This window comes from Diaphorina citri, unplaced genomic scaffold, assembly GCF_000475195.1.
Source record: "Diaphorina citri unplaced genomic scaffold, Diaci psyllid genome assembly version 1.1 scaffold565, whole genome shotgun sequence".
NCBI classification, from domain to species: Eukaryota; Metazoa; Arthropoda; class Insecta; order Hemiptera; family Psyllidae; genus Diaphorina; species Diaphorina citri.
The window spans coordinates 44,587-61,455 of NW_007377999.1; the positions used below are offsets into that span (position 1 = coordinate 44,587).

At 34.5% G+C, this 16,869-nt stretch overlaps 1 protein-coding gene across 1 annotated transcript in view; it reads left to right on the top strand.

Moving 5' to 3' along the window:
* Positions 1-16,602, top strand: part of LOC103510154 (protein Wnt-1-like) — a 32,757-nt gene extending 16,155 nt beyond the window's left edge. Inside the window, exons 3-5 of the mRNA XM_017444468.2 lie at positions 11,657-11,956; positions 12,631-12,935; positions 16,480-16,602. Coding sequence (XP_017299957.1) covers positions 11,657-11,956; positions 12,631-12,935; positions 16,480-16,602 — 728 coding nt within the window. The remainder of the gene's footprint in view (positions 1-11,656; positions 11,957-12,630; positions 12,936-16,479) is intronic.
* The last annotated feature ends 267 nt before the right edge of the window (positions 16,603-16,869 follow it).

The window sequence follows — 16,869 nt, forward strand, 5'->3', positions numbered from 1 at the left end:
TAATTGACCATAAAACATCATTCTTGGGCTTTTCTTCGACAACAATTGAACAACAGGTCTTTGGCATTCTTCTTACTTTTACTTTCGAATCAAAGGTATCCCAAGGTACATAAATATGCACACAAGGTCTTCTATATGTATTCTCTTGGACAAAAGCTGTCAAGATTCAAGTGTCAATTAGTATCTAGTTAGTGTAACGGATCTGCCCTACTGATTTTCAATTGTCAAATATTCCTACCAACCTTTGAGTTCATTCATGAGTCATAACTTCTACTCTAGGAAGTTTTACTCTGCTAACTTGAAAATTGAAATACACACGGAGGAAGGCTTATTACAGGATACTCAACAGTATAATTTACACAGGAATCAATATAATTACATAGTTAGTAGTTACATCGTCAAAAATAAGAGATAAAATATAATGCTTACTGATTACAAAAATATATGATCCCAAAAAGTTGTGATTTTACAATATTTACAGCGAATCCCTATCCCTAAATCTCTTTTGTGTTATTATTCTTGTTTTCGTCTTTTACTTAGTCTATAAACCCATATTCTTAAAACATCAGTGGTCAATGGTAAATTGTTGAAACTTGCTGCTTGCAGAAAAAAATTCCCTCGTGTAGTCTGGACAAGAAGCTTTCGAAATAGCAAAGGGTAACTTGAGACTCTTTTATTTTCCTTCAGAACTGAAAGCAGGCGGAGCTCATTGTGAATATTTTCAGGCAAACAAACAAAGACCCTTTTGTCCTTGAGTTCAGACAACTGACCACCCTTACCTGAACTTAATTATAGACCTGCTGTCCAGGATTATATGAGATTAAAATATTTACAAGTATTACGTGGATGATTACTTAAGTAGTATAGTGATAAGTAAATAGATTAATCTTCCTTTAATAATATATACGTATGTACACCTAAATAAATACATCTTGGTATACAGCTATACGTTAGACATGGAGGTAAATATCTAGGAACAGCAAACTCCTATAAACCTCTTACACGGGACATAGCCATATGAATGATGAAAGGTACGTATGGGGTAGGTACTAATACTTTTAATATGTTTAAACAAATATTGATCGTAATTTTTCACAAAAACAGTCAAACAGATGTAAGAAAAGGATGTTGTAAAAAGGAATCAGCTTTTAACGTACAACCTTTTTAGGACCCTAGCTATTCTATCATGGGCTTCCTACCCCTTGAATAGGACTCTCTCTTAGGATTGTTGATGTTTCATCACTGATTTTATTTTTATAAGGACTGAAGACGTCAGCAAAGGTTCTGAATCAGAAGCAACATTTCACATTAACATCACAACTGGCATTATTGGATTAGAGAAGATGAAAAGGACAGACAGGAGGGTAATATCGGATAACATAAAGATGCTCTCCCGCTTAGTAATAGATATTATGAAGATATCACAATCTGTCAGAGATCAAGAGAACATCCTAATATTCCTAGTCGACATTGGTGGTAAAGGGAACAAAAGGAAGCCTTTGTGATGTGTTATTTCCACCTCCTCAAGGTGGTGGTACTATCTAAGAATGAAGATGTTTTATGTTTAACCATCGATAGAGTCTGTTTTAATACAATGGTTCTAATTAGAAAAGCTGAAACTTTCTTCTTGAAAGGCTGTATAGTAGTCTTAACAAAAAATTCTTACCAGATAACATAAAGTTCGCGCGCCTCCCGGCACGCTTGATAGCAAGGATTAATAAACAGCTGTTGATATTCGGCTATCACATTAGTAACAAGCGTCTAACTCCCTCAAAACCGCGTATTTTTTATACCTTCTCCATCATAATCTGTCAATTGATAACCCCATATACTCGGAACCCTTTGAACATTAAATCCAGATTTGAACCAGTTTTGAAATTTGCATCGGAAAAAAACAACCCAGACATATTCCAACCCGCTGATCCCTGTTATCTTGAAAGGATGTTGAGACCGAGGGTTATAATTAGGTTGGATAATGGTCTAAATAGCTTAAAAGGATCCGATCATCAAATCGAGACCCTACAAACGAAACGATTAGACAAACTGAGGAGAGAGAAAGGGCGTTCGAAGTACTATCTCTCGATTTGGATTATTTGATTACTCTGATTTTACTCGTATCCATTGGTAAAACTTCGTTACTTATTATCTCGGGTAGAAACTGTGGAAAGTTAATTTCATCGTTCCTTTTGAATTCTCAATAAAGGAATCAATCGACTTGACGTTAACTTTTTCATGTTAGGTACCTATAACTGGATTATACTTAGAAGTACATATATTATTATGAAAAGAGTGATCACAGTGAAGTCGAACTGCTTCTTGAGAAGCATTGGAAATATCACCTCAAAGAAGGGAAAATAAAACTATCACCCGAAACATGATCGTTTATATTCTTCCTGCTTCCTAGAAACAAATTTAAATAATGGAGAGTCTCTATGAAAAATAACAACTATACTTATTAGAGACAACTATGCAGAAAATTCAACATTTAAATAGAAGGGGAACACGAGACTCATCTAGCTATCTGTATTATAAATACTCGTATGGCGATTGGCGACAAATATAGGAGAACCTCACATCCCAATCATCATAATCAGGATAAAGAACGCTAAAATGCTTATGATAGAAATAACATCAATAGTAACATCTATGAAGAATTGATCAAAATGTGCCGAGATTAAAGAGAACACGACAATTTACACAATCCAATCAATTTCCTTTCTCTTTAAAGCTTTGTATCTTGTACATATGTTACTAGAAAAAGTTGAAAAATATACGTCATACTTGGTAACAACACACATAAGAGTACCTGAAAACTTGGCCATGATTTGGAACAAAGAGATAGAGATACTTTTGTACTTTTTTCTAATCGATCGCTTAGAAAACAGTATGAGGATTATTGATCTTTGCATTTACCTTCTATACTTCTACGAGATTTTCGTATGACCCCTGAATGTATTTCTTACGACTTGCGAAATTCCGTTTAAACAAATCAAGGACAACCACAACCGGTGTGTTCTTTATTCGGATCTTGTCAAGTAGAACTCTGTTGTTTGGCTGTAAATTCTCCTTTTTCTCTCTACTAAATATTAAACAACTGTACGACTAAATCATTTGTCTCAACAGACAAATAGAGATGTTTCCAATATTTAATCAAAATGCCCAAAAATACAAAGGAATATATTAAAAGAATATTAGTAAAAATAGCAAACAAAACTGTGCTACACAATACAATTCCCCAGTAGCTCTAACAAGAAACAAAACTTAATTGACCATAAAACATCATTCTTGGGCTTTTCTTCGACAACAATTGAACAACAGGTCTTTGGCATTCTTCTTACTTTTACTTTCGAATCAAAGGTATCCCAAGGTACATAAATATGCACACAAGGTCTTCTATATGTATTCTCTTGGACAAAAGCTGTCAAGATTCAAGTGTCAATTAGTATCTAGTTAGTGTAACGGATCTGCCCTACTGATTTTCAATTGTCAAATATTCCTACCAACCTTTGAGTTCATTCATGTGTTATATTATGTTGAGGATTAAGAGGAGTTTTGCTTCCATGTGGCCTTTGTGTAAATGGGTAGATCATTTCTCATTGAGATCGTAGATTGAAACTATTTCTCAGTCTATTGTACTGTTTTATGAAGCTATTAAAATATTTACAAGTATTACGTGGATGATTACTTAAGTAGTATAGTGATAAGTAAATAGATTAATCTTCCTTTAATAATATTAAGCATTGAGATCGTAGATTGAAACTGTTTCTCAGTCTATTGTATACTGTTTTATAAAGCTATTAAAATATTTACAAGTATTACGTGGATGATTACTTAAGTAGTATAGTGATAAGTAAATAGATTAATCTTCCTTTAATAATATATACGTATGTACACCTAAATAAATACATCTTGGTATACAGCTATACGTTAGACATGGAGGTAAATATCTAGGAACAGCAAACTCCTATAAACCTCTTACACGGGACATAGCCATATATTCATTCATGTGTTATATTATGTGAAGGATTAAGAGGAGTTTTGCTTCCATGTGGCCTTTGTGTATATGGGCAGATCATTTCTCTTAAGCATTGAGATCGTAGATTGAAACTGTTTCTCAGTCTATTGTACTGTTTTATAAAGCTATTAAAATATTTACAAGTATTACGTCAATTACGTGGATGATTACTTAAGTAGTAGTGATAAGTAAATAGATTAATCTTCCTTTAATAATATATGTACACCTAAATAAATACAACTTGGTATACAGCTATACGTTAGACATGGAGGTAAATATCTAGGAACAGCAAACTCCTATAAACCTCTTACACGGGACATAGCCATATGTACACCTAAATAAATACATCTTGGTATACAGCTATACGTTAGACATGGAGGTAAATATCTAGGAACAGCAAACTTAATAAACCTCTTACACGGGACATAGCCATATGAATGATGAAAGGTAACGTATAGGGTAGGTACTAATACTTTTAATATGTTTAAACAAATATTGATCGTAATTTTTCACAAAAACAGTCAAACAGATGTAAGAAATAGCCATATGAATGATGAAAGGTACGTATGGGGTAGGTACTAATACTTTTAATATGTTTAAACAAATATTGATCGTAATTTTTCACAAAAACAGTCAAACAGATGTAAGAAAAGGATGTTGTAAAAAGGAATCAGCTTTTAACGTACAACCTTTTTAGGACCCTAGCTATTCTATCATGGGCTTCCTACCCCTTGAATAGGACTCTCTCTTAGGATTGTTGATGTTTCATCACTGATTTTATTTTTATAAGGACTGAAGACGTCAGCAAAGGTTCTGAATCAGAAGCAACATTTCACATTAACATCACAACTGGCATTATTGGATTAGAGAAGATGAAAAGGACAGACAGGAGGGTAATATCGGATAACATAAAGATGCTCTCCCGCTTAGTAATAGATATTATGAAGATATCAGGACCCTAGCTATTCTATCATGGGCTTCCTACCCCTTGAATAGGACTCTCTCTTGGGATTGTTGATGTTTCATCACTGATTTTATTTTTATAAGGACTGAAGACGTCAGCAAAGGTTCTGAATCAGAAGCAACGTTTCACATTAACACAACTGGCATTATTGGACTAGAGAAGATGAAAAGGACAGACAGGAGGGTAATATCGGATAACATAAAGATGCTCTCCCGCTTAGTAATAGATATTATGAAGATATCACAATCTGTCAGAGATCAAGAGAACATCCTAATATTCCTAGTCGACATTGGTGGTAAAGGGAACAAAAGGAAGCCTTTGTGATGTGTTATTTCCACCTCCTCAAGGTGGTGGTACTATCTAAGAATGAAGATGTTTTACGTTTAACTATCGATAGAGTCTGTTTAAATACAATGGTCCTAATTAGAAAAGCTTCTTTCTTCTTGAAAGGCTTTAGTAGTCTTAACAAAAAATTCTTACCAGATAACATAAAGTTCGCGCGCCTCCCGGCACGCTTGATAGCAAGGATTTATAAACAGCTGTTGATATTGGGCTATCACATTAGTAACAAGCGTCTAACTCCCTCAAAACCGCGTATTTTTTATACCTTCTCCATCATAATCTGTCAATTGATAACCCCATATACTCGGAACCCTTTGAACATTAAATCCAGATTTGAACCAGTTTTGAAATTTGCATCGGAAAAAAAACAACCCAGACATATTCCAACCCGCTGATCCCTGTTATCTTGAAAGGATGTTGAGACCGAGGGTTATAATTAGGTTGGATAATATCGATAGAGTCTGTTTAAATACAATGGTCCTAATTAGAAAAGCTGAAACTTTCTTCTTGAAAGGCTGTAGTAGTCTTAACAAAAAATTCTTACCTGATAACATAAAGTTCAACAATCTATGTACTAATCTTACCGGGCGGCGCTTCAAACTCTTGACGTTCGCGCGCCTCCCGCACGCTTGATAACAAGGATTAATAAACAGCTGTTGATATTCGGCTATCACATTAGTAACAAGCGTCTAACTCCCTCAAAACCGCGTATTTTTTATACCTTCTCCATCATAATCTGTCAATTGATAACCCCATATACTCGGAACCCTTTGAACATTAAATCCAGATTTGAACCAGTTTTGAAATTTGCATCGGAAAAAAACAACCCAGACATATTCCAACCCGCTGATCCCTGTTATCTTGAAAGGATGTTGAGACCGAGGGTTATAATTAGGTTGGATAATGGTCTAAATAGCTTAAAAGGATCCGATCATCAAATCGAGACCCTACAAACGAAACGATTAGACAAACTGAGGAGAGAGAAAGGGCGTTCGAAGTACTATCTCTCGATTTGGATTATTTGATTACTCTGATTTTACTCGTATCCATTGGTAAAACTTCGTTACTTATTATCTCGGGTAGAAACTGTGGACAGTAAATTTTATTGTTCCTTTTGAATTCTCAACAAAGGAATCAATCGACTTGACGTTAACTTTTTCATGTTAGGTACCTATAACTGGATTATACTTGGAAGTACATATTATGAAAAGAGTGATCACAGTGAAGTCGAACTGCTTCTTGAGAAGCATTGGAAATATCACCTCAAAGAAGGGAAAATAAAACTATCACCCGAAACATAGTCGTTTATATTCTTCCTGCTTCCTAGAAATAAATTTAAATAATGGAGAGTCTCTATGAAAAATAACAACTACTTATCATAACAATCGAAAATGAAATTTACAAGAACATAATCTTGGGCCTTTTAGTCATACTCCAGTTGATTTTGAAATTGGAAAAACAACGTTAAGTTAATTTCATCGTTCCTTTTGAATTCTCAATAAAGGAATCAATCGACTTGACGTTAACTTTTTCATGTTAGGTACCTATAACTGGATTATACTTAGAAGTACATATATTATTATGAAAAGAGTGATCACAGTGAAGTCGAACTGCTTCTTGAGAAGCATTGGAAATATCACCTCAAAGAAGGGAAAATAAAACTATCACCCGAAACATAATCGTTTATATTCTTCCTGCTTCCTAGAAACAAATTTAAATAATGGAGAGTCTCTATGAAAAATAACAACAACTTATTAGAGACAACTATGCAGAAAATTCACATTTAAATAGAACGGGAACACGAGACTCATCTAGCTATCTGTATTATAAATACTCGTATGGCGATTGGCGACAAATATAGGATAACCTCATAATTATCCCAATCATCATAATCAGGATAAAGAACGCTAAAATGCTTATGATAGATAACATCAATAGTAACATCTATGAAGAATTGATCAAAATGTGCCGAGATTAAAGAAAACACGACAATTTACACAATCCAATCAATTTCCTTTCTCTTTAAAGCTTTGTATCTTGTATGTTACTAGAAAAATTTGAAAAATATACGTCATACTTGGTAACAACACACATAAGAGTACCTGAAAACTTGGCCATGATTTGGAACAAAGAGATAGAGATACTTTAGTAGTACAAAATTAACAAATTCAAATCTTATCGCTTTTATCTCGGAAATTATTCAATATGTACTAGGAGAGATACAGATAACCCGAGTAGACAAATACTAATTAACAAATTCAAATCTTATCGCTTTTATCTCGGAAATTATTCAATATGTACTAGGAGAGATACAGATAACCCGAGTAGACAAATATTTAGAAGAGCTCACAGTAATCTTTCAAGGTGTGGAAAATATTCAGTGAATGTTCGCTTGCAGCCTGTATGACGACTATCAATACAGACACACTCCTACAACGTGGTACAATTTGTCTACCGATATCAGTATGCCTACTTGAACACCTAATTTAACTGTATTTTGTTTCTTTATACCAGGTATCTAGTTTTGACAGAGGAACATTGGGTTTCAAAACTACACTACATCTATTCTGTTCTTCCTTTTACACTATATCTAAGTAGTACGAGGTTTCAGCTCTTTTCTTCTGACCCCTTCCTTTTTGAAAAAGAGAAGAAAAAAAATCAATGAACTTTGCATTCTTAACCTGTATTTTGTTTCTTTATATCTTTATACCCAGGTATCTAGTTTTGACAGAGGAACATTGGGTTTCAAACTACACTACATTTATTCTGTTCTTCCTTTTACACTATACCTAAGTAGTACGAGGTTTCAGCTCTTTTCTTCTGACCCCTTCCTTTTTGAAAAAGAGAAGAAAAAAAATCAATGAACTTTGCATTCTTAGCATACTTTGTCCTGTTCCTTTATCTGCAAATGACCACAATACAATCTCAGGCCTATGAATTAATGAAATCCAATACCAGTTGCTCTAAGTACACATTATTTCTATTGCATTTGCATATGCACATTACCAATACGAACAGGTTACATTACTGAAGACTAAACCACTGTAGGAGATAAATTCAGAAAGATAATTGCATTGATTAAAGGAATCAAGTAAGAAGTAGATCAATGCGGGAAAAGTGGTCAGCACACAGGTTTCTCACGAAAAGTAAAATGGGAATGGGAGCAAGGAAGAGTTGACCATCATAGTATCAAAACAAAGGCTTTTGGAACTCATTACCTAATTAAATTTTTTAATAATGTTTCATGAGGAAAAGTTTTATTCTGAGATCTGAATGTAAAACTTCGACCAAATCAGGAATTGAATTAGGACCTCTTCCGTGGCCAATGTAATCACCACTAGGCTGTTGGTATAAATAGTGGTATAAATCAAGCCAGACAAATATATTGACATGCAGGAATCAATTGAATCAGGACCTCTTCCGTGGCCAATGTAATCACCACTAGGCTGTTAGTATAAATAGTGGTATAAATCAAGCCAGACAAATATATTGACATAGAGGAATCAGGAATATTCTGCAAAGATTTTACTTTCTAAAAAAGAATAACCAGTCGATGATAATTATTATTCTTTTAAACCACTCCGAGGCAGGAATCAGGAATATTCTGCAAAGATTTTACTTTCTAAAAAAGAATAACCAGTCGATGATAATTATTATTCTTTTAAACCACTCCGAGAGTAAACAATAAAAATAATAATTAGTGATAAAATGTAAGTAAAAAAGGAGTGGTCATTGGAAATAAATAATTAATATGATTTTGCCACAGGAATCAGGAATATTCTAAAAGATTTTACTTTCTAAAAAAGAATAACCAGTCGATGATAATTATTATTCTTTTAAACCACTCCAAGAGTAAACAATAAAAATAATAATTAGTGATAAAATGTAAGTAAAAAAGGAGTGGTCATTGGAAATAAATAATTAATATGATTTTGCCATTAGGCCATTAAGAGAGACCTCCCGATGCGCTCCCCCACAATAGTCGAATCGGCAACACTGTAATATAAACGTAGGCAAATTCCAAAGCCTTAGCCACAGAGTGTAACGGAAAGTCCGCGATGTAGTTGAAATTAAGTTGAACTTCAGACACAGTATATGTATGAGCCTTAGGCAGCTTGACTTTGTCAATGATAAAAGCAGCAACATCCATGCCATTGGTGAGTGCTGGTGAAATTCATGTTTCTGGTACCAAATACAAAATCGATATTAATAATTATACATTTTAGTCTCACTGTTCTAAAAGAGTCTGTCTACAAACTGTAAAATGTAAAAACTCATTTACCTACCAGAAGTAGTCTTATCGATTTTCTTCTTTTCTTGTCTTTTCAAGAACGGTCTTCGTGGCACGATTTTCGTTGGCCGTTCATGATTCGAGATTCAAACTAGACGAATTCTATGAACGAATTTCTTTTCGTATACAACCTGTGTTCATCAATAATCGCAACCTACATCACGAAAATAAAAGTTATTAAAGATGTAAATAGAGCAATGAATGTTCATTTCATGTGGATGCAAATATATTTCATGTGATTTGATTTTAACCTGGTGCCGGATTCGTTGAGCAATGCCAAAAGTATGACACAAACACAAGTACAGGATGCAAAAGAGTCATAACTTCTACTCCAGGAAGTTTTACTCTGCTAACTTGAAATACACACGGAGAAAGGCTTATTACAGGATACTCAACAGTATAATTTACACAGGAATCAATAAAGAGTCATAAGTTCTACTCTAGGAAGTTTTACTCTGCTAACTTGAAATACACACGGAGAAAGGCTTATTACAGGATACTCAACAGTATAATTTACACAGGAATCAATATAATTACATAGTTACATCGTCAAAAATAAGAGATAAAATATAATGCTTACTGATTACAAAAATATATGATCCCAAAAAGTTAAAAAGTTGTGATTTTACAATATTTACAGCGAATCCCTATAGCATTAACAGTGTACCTACTTATGTATGAAAATCTCTTTTGTGTTATTATTCTTGTTTTCATCTTTTACTTAGTCTATAAACCCATATTCTTAAAACATCAGTGGTCAATGGTAAATTGTTGAAACTTGCTGCTTGCAGAAAAAAATTCAGATCTTGTCAAGTAGAACTCTGTTGTTGGGCTGTAAATTCTCATTTTTTCCTCTACTAAATATTAAACAACTGTACGACTAAATCATTTGTCTCAACAGACAAATAGAGATGTTTCCAATATTTAATCAAAATGCCCATTTAGGGATCTATCCCTAAATCTCTTTTGTGTTATTATTCTTGTTTTCGTCTTTTACTTAGTCTATAAACCCATATTCTTAAAACATCAGTGGTCAGGTAAATTGTTGAAACTTGCTGCTTGCAGAAAAAAATTCCCTCGTATAGTCTGGACAAGAAGCTTTCGAAATAGCAAAGGGTAACTTGAGACTCTTTTATTTTCCTTCAGAACTGAAAGCAGGAGGAGCTCATTGTGAATATTTTCAGGCAAACAAACAAAGACCCTTTTGTCCTTGAGTCCAGACAACTGACCACCGTTACCTGAACTTAATTATAGACCTGCTGTCCAGGATTATATGAGATCGATTTACTTTTGATTATTATAATTACCTATTTAATTCATTGAAAATTAATTATTCAATGAAATATTCTTTCCTAGTTTGATTTTTTCGTCCCCATTGTAAATTTCAACAACGTCAATTGTCAACATTCCATTTAGTTCGACTAAATTTCAGTGAAAATTGCACCAACTGTCAACACTCGTTGCTAGAACTTTATATACACTCTAGAAATTGCGTTTGTACTAGTTTGTACCAAAAGTAACGACCATGTCATTCTTCTATCTGTTTCAGGATGTAGGGAAACAGAAAAAAATTCCCTCGTGTAGTCTGGACAAGAAGCTTTCGAAATAGCAAAGGGTAACTTGAGACTCTTTTATTTTCCTTCAGAACTGAAAGCAGGCGGAGCTCATTGTGAATATTTTCAGGCAAACAAACAAAGACCCTTTTGTCCTTGAGTTCAGACAACTGACCACCCTTACCTGAACTTAATTATAGACCTGCTGTCCAGGATTATATGAGATCGATTTACTTTTGATTACTATAATTACCCATTTTTCATTGAAAATTAATTATTCAATGAAATATTCTTTCCTAGTTTGATTTTTTCGTCCCCTTTGTAAATGTCAACAACGTCAATTGTCAACATTCCATTTAGTTTGACTAAATTTCAGTGAAAATTGCACCAACTGTCAACACTCGTTGCTAGAACTTTACACTCTAGAAATTGCGTTTGTACTAGTTTGTACCAAAAGTAACGACCATGTCATATTCTTCTATCTGTTTCAGGATGTAGGGAAACAGCTTTCATTTACGCAATAACGAGTGCAGCTGTCACTCACACCGTTGCCAGATCTTGTGCCGAAGGCAGCATCGAGTCATGTACGTGCGATTATAGTCATCAATCCAAAGGCCAACGGCCGACGAAAACCACGTTGAACAATGTGGCCGGCGTCCGAGATTGGGAATGGGGCGGCTGCTCGGACAACATCGGCTTCGGATTCAAATTTTCGCGCGAATTCGTCGACACCGGAGAGCGAGGTCGAAGTTTGCGCGAGAAAATGAACTTGCACAACAATGAAGCGGGACGTGCGGTAAGTGATCTCAATAATACACTCAAACCCTCGGAAAGATAGGGTAAGTGTACCATTTATTCGCCCATCTAAAAAACGTACCATTTATTGGCCCACCTGTACCATACGCCACATAAGTCTGAACTGTGAAAGTATTAAATGTACAGAATATTGTAGGTAGTATTTGTGCATAGTTATATGAAATTATCAAATAATTTCATTTGAACAGAGGAACGTACAATAATGAAAATCAAGGACTTCCTCATTTTACAATTCTATTTCTCATTAAATTTGCCCGAAGAGCATTGCAGGCTCTCTTTTGCATTTTCAATCCCCTCTGTATGGGTTCCTGTTTGCTGAACCAGACAACTGACCACCCTTACCTGAACTTAATTATAGACCTGCTGTCCAGGATTATATGAGTTCGATTTACTTTTGATTATTATAATTACCTATATAATTCATTGAAAATTAATTATTCAATGAAATATTCTTTCCTAAATTGATTTTTTCGTCCCCTTTGTAAATGTCAACAACGTCAATTGTCAACATTCCATTTAGTTTGACTAAATTTCAGTGAAAATTGCACCAACTGTCAACACTCGTTGCTAGAACTTTACACTCTAGAAATTGCGTTTGTACTAGTTTGTACCAAAAGTAACGACCATGTCATTCTTCTATCTGTTTCAGGATGTAGGGAAACAGCTTTCATTTACGCAATAACGAGTGCAGCTGTCACTCACACCGTTGCCAGATCTTGTGCCGAAGGCAGCATCGAGTCATGTACGTGCGATTATAGTCATCAATCCAAAGGCCAACGGCCGACGAAAACCACGTTGAACAATGTGGCCGGCGTCCGAGATTGGGAATGGGGCGGCTGCTCGGACAACATCGGCTTCGGATTCAAATTTTCGCGCGAATTCGTCGACACCGGAGAGCGAGGTCGAAGTTTGCGCGAGAAAATGAACTTGCACAACAATGAAGCGGGACGTGCGGTAAGTGATCTCAATAATACACTCAAACCCTCGGAAAGATAGGGTAAGTGTACCATTTATTCGCCCATCTAAAAAACGTACCATTTATTGGCCCACCTGTACCATACGCCACATAAGTCTGAACTGGACGAAATTTTTCAAGATCCAATTTCATCAAAAGAAAGGGCTTAAAGACTGCTATCGAACCAGTGCTATTCAAAAATTGTAGTCATAAAAACAAAAATTAGAAAAATAAATGTGGGCAGGTGGGCCAATAAATGGTACGTTTTTTAGGTGGGCGAATAAATGGTACACTTACCCTACCTTTTATTATACATACATATAAAATACCTTTTATTTATTAAACAATACAAAAAAGCTTTAAACTTTCTTCTCTTATAATATCTCGTTGCAGACCCCTAGGGGCCTGTCTGTAATCATTAATTGAACTCTATTATCTTGATACCCCGAATCTCTAGCGCGTACTACATCTCCTTTCATTACAAAATGAAGAACATCTTTGAGTACCAACCTATCTAAATTAAACCTACATTTTGTTGGTAGATTTAATTAGTTTTCAGTGGATGCCTATTACATATTTTCAGGAATCAGAAAGACACTTCCTATGTTCCTGCCTAGGGTTTTTTTCCATTTACTTCATTACCAGGTGAACCACCACGTTTTTGGTATGCCTATTGAATATTTCATTTAGTAATAATTGTTTCCCATGTTAGACGATATTCTAAAGTTTCAAGATAGGGATTTCCATTCTGAATATCCTGTTGCACCCTTTACTATTTGTTCCTTTATTCTGAAATCTATATCTTCCTCATTATCTCCTCGCGGCTTTGTTTGGTTTGGATTATTAGTTTATGTTCTAGATGTTGTTTCTCAACGTTAAGATATGTTTGTTTGATCCTGTCTCGCACTCGTCCAGGAATTTCGTTAAATTTGCTTTAATTATTTTTCAAATACTTGAACTACATAATATCTAAATGTACTACTACATCTCCTTTCATTACAAAATGAAGAACATCTTTGAGTACCAACCTATCTACATTTTGTACATTTTGTTGGTAGATTTAATTAGTTTTCAGTGGATGCCTATTACATGTTTTCAGGAATCAGAAAGACACTTCCTATGTTCCCGCCTAGGGTTTTTTCCATTTACTTCATTACCAGGTGAACCACCACGTTTTTGGTATGCCTATTGAATATTTCATTTAGTAATAATTGTTTCCCAAGGTTTAAAATAATATATAAAAATATAGAAATAAATAAAAAAGGAATCTTACAATTTATGATCTGGTCAAAAACAATTTATGACATTCTCAAGTTGGTAATACTTGGTACACTGGGTGGCTCAGAATCCAGCTGATGAGAGATGAGTAGATGCTTGGATGTTAGTAGCTAAGAGAACTCAATAGCCCTAGTTATTGACATTAACAATAACTGGTGTCACGATAACAATCGAAAATGAAATTTACAAGAACATAATCTTGGGCCTTTTAGTCATACTCCAGTTGATTTTGAAATTGGAAAAACAACGTTGATAACAATCGAAAATGAAATTTACAAGAACATAATCTTGGGCTTTTTAGTCATACTCCAGTTGATTTTGAAATTGGAAAAACAACGTTTATTCGCAGATTAAAATTAAACAAAACTTCACATGCAACCACCTAAATTTAAATAATGGAGAGTCTCTATGAAAAATAACAACTACTTATTAGAGACAACTATGCAAAAAATTCAACATTTAAAAAGAAGGGGAACACGAGACTCATCTAGCTACATATCTGTATTATAAATACTCGTATGGCGATTGGCGACAAATATAGGAGAACCTCACATCCCAATCATCATAATCAGGATAAAGAACGCTCTATAGCAAGAAATATTGATTTTATGTGACTTCTTAAAGTATTTTAATTGCTCGCTAGCATTAATTACCTCTCTAATAGTGTAATAGATATTCTATAGCAAGAAATATTGATTTTATGTGACTTCTTAAAGTATTTTAATTGCTCGCTAGCATTAATTACCTCTCTAATAGTGTAATAGACATTGTGGAATGAATAAGATGGTCTGCACTCAAATCTCTAGTGGAGGTTAACTTCTCATTGTGGGATATTTCAGCACAAACCACATGGACGAGACGAGTGGTTCTATAAGCGAAGACTTTGAAATCTCCATTATTGTGGAACCAAAGCATCGATATGATTCTAACTCTAAACATATTCTTTAAGCATACTATTGAGCGTGCTAAGTAGAGTTGTATGCTTTATGCAAGTCTAGAACCATAATAAAATAAAGAATGTTCCAGCTAATTGAGACATCTTGTAGGTAAAATAATAAATTTAATTGATAAAGATTAAGGAATGCGCCATATCTAATCGTTACAATAGACTTCTATTCCAGCAAACATTATAAAAACATTAGCAAAAAACTTGCTGTTATGTCATAGGAATATTTCTATCATCATAAATACATGAACATGGATGTTCGTCTTAAAAAATATGTTTTAATTGCTTTTACTGGATAAGAGAACTTATAATACTTTTTTCTCAATTTTCTTCAATCTCCGCCAACACCAGATCACAAACGCTTCTATTCTCTTCTTGTCATTCTTGCATATTGTTCACGCTTCTGAACCATAGGTATAGGGCTATACTCCAAACTAAGCTTTTCACTAGTTGTTTTCTCACTTCCAAATTAATGTTGTTCGAGCAGAGCATCTTCTTTTTATTTTTTTTCTCTATTTGAATTCCAATGCTTAGTAATTCATAACCGTAATAAAGTTGTCAAAGCTTTTTCTTCATGATTTATGAGCCTTAATTAGGGGTAATTAGACAAGCATATCGACATCAACATTGTACAAAACTAACTAGCATGATATTAAAATGGTCAACACAAAACAAGGAGATGGTTATAGTTGCCAACAGTCAATGTTCACACAGTGCCGGTGGGGTGAATAAAAAGTTTAAATGTCATTTGTATTGGCTGGGACATTCAATCCTCAATATCCTTTTCTTTGTTTCATAGGAATTAAGATAATAATGATCTTGGATCGTTTCTGATTTGAAAACGAAATTCCCAAGTTTTTGTTATCAATTACTATGAACACGTTTCTTGATAAGCCAGCTAGATGACTTCTTTCATTTTAACCAGAGTTTCACGACGCGACGCTATCAAGTTATGACATCAAATGGTTTATGGTCCATGGCATTCTCAGATACTAGAACTAGAACTATGTAGGTACTTCCTAGGAGTGAAATTTATGAGTGTCTCTTACAATACACAGATGACATCTTGTTCATCATGTTACATCTGTAGGTACTTCCTAGGAGTGAAATTTATGAGTGTCTCTTACAATACACAGATGACATCTTGTTCATCATGTTACATCATCTTATAACACACGCTTAGCACGAATAACTCTTAGACATGGGTTAGAAATTGCAGGATTTCAATAGAACGAAGATTGCTAGTCATTTACTGCCATGATTGTGAACCAAAAAATAAAAAGCATTTTAACATGGTCCTCAATGTTTCTCTGTTACAGCATGTGATGGCAGAAATGCGACAAGAATGTAAATGTCACGGCATGTCTGGATCTTGTACTGTCAAGACCTGCTGGATGAGGCTTCCTAACTTCAGAGTTATTGGAGATGCTCTCAGCTTCTGAACCATATAGGGCTATACTCCAAACTAAGCTTTTCACTAGTTGTTTTCTCACTTCCAAATTAATGTTGTTCGAGCAGAGCATCTTCTTTTTATTGAAGGCTGCTTTAGCTTGTGCTACCCTCTGTTTTATATCTGTTGTACTTTTTGGATTTTCTGTTATACAGGTTATACTGCTCCCTAGGTACTTGAAACTTCTGGCCTGGCGGATTTGGACATTTCTGATCTGGATGTTTACTTCTTCTGTTTCTCTGTACTTAGATAATAGTTG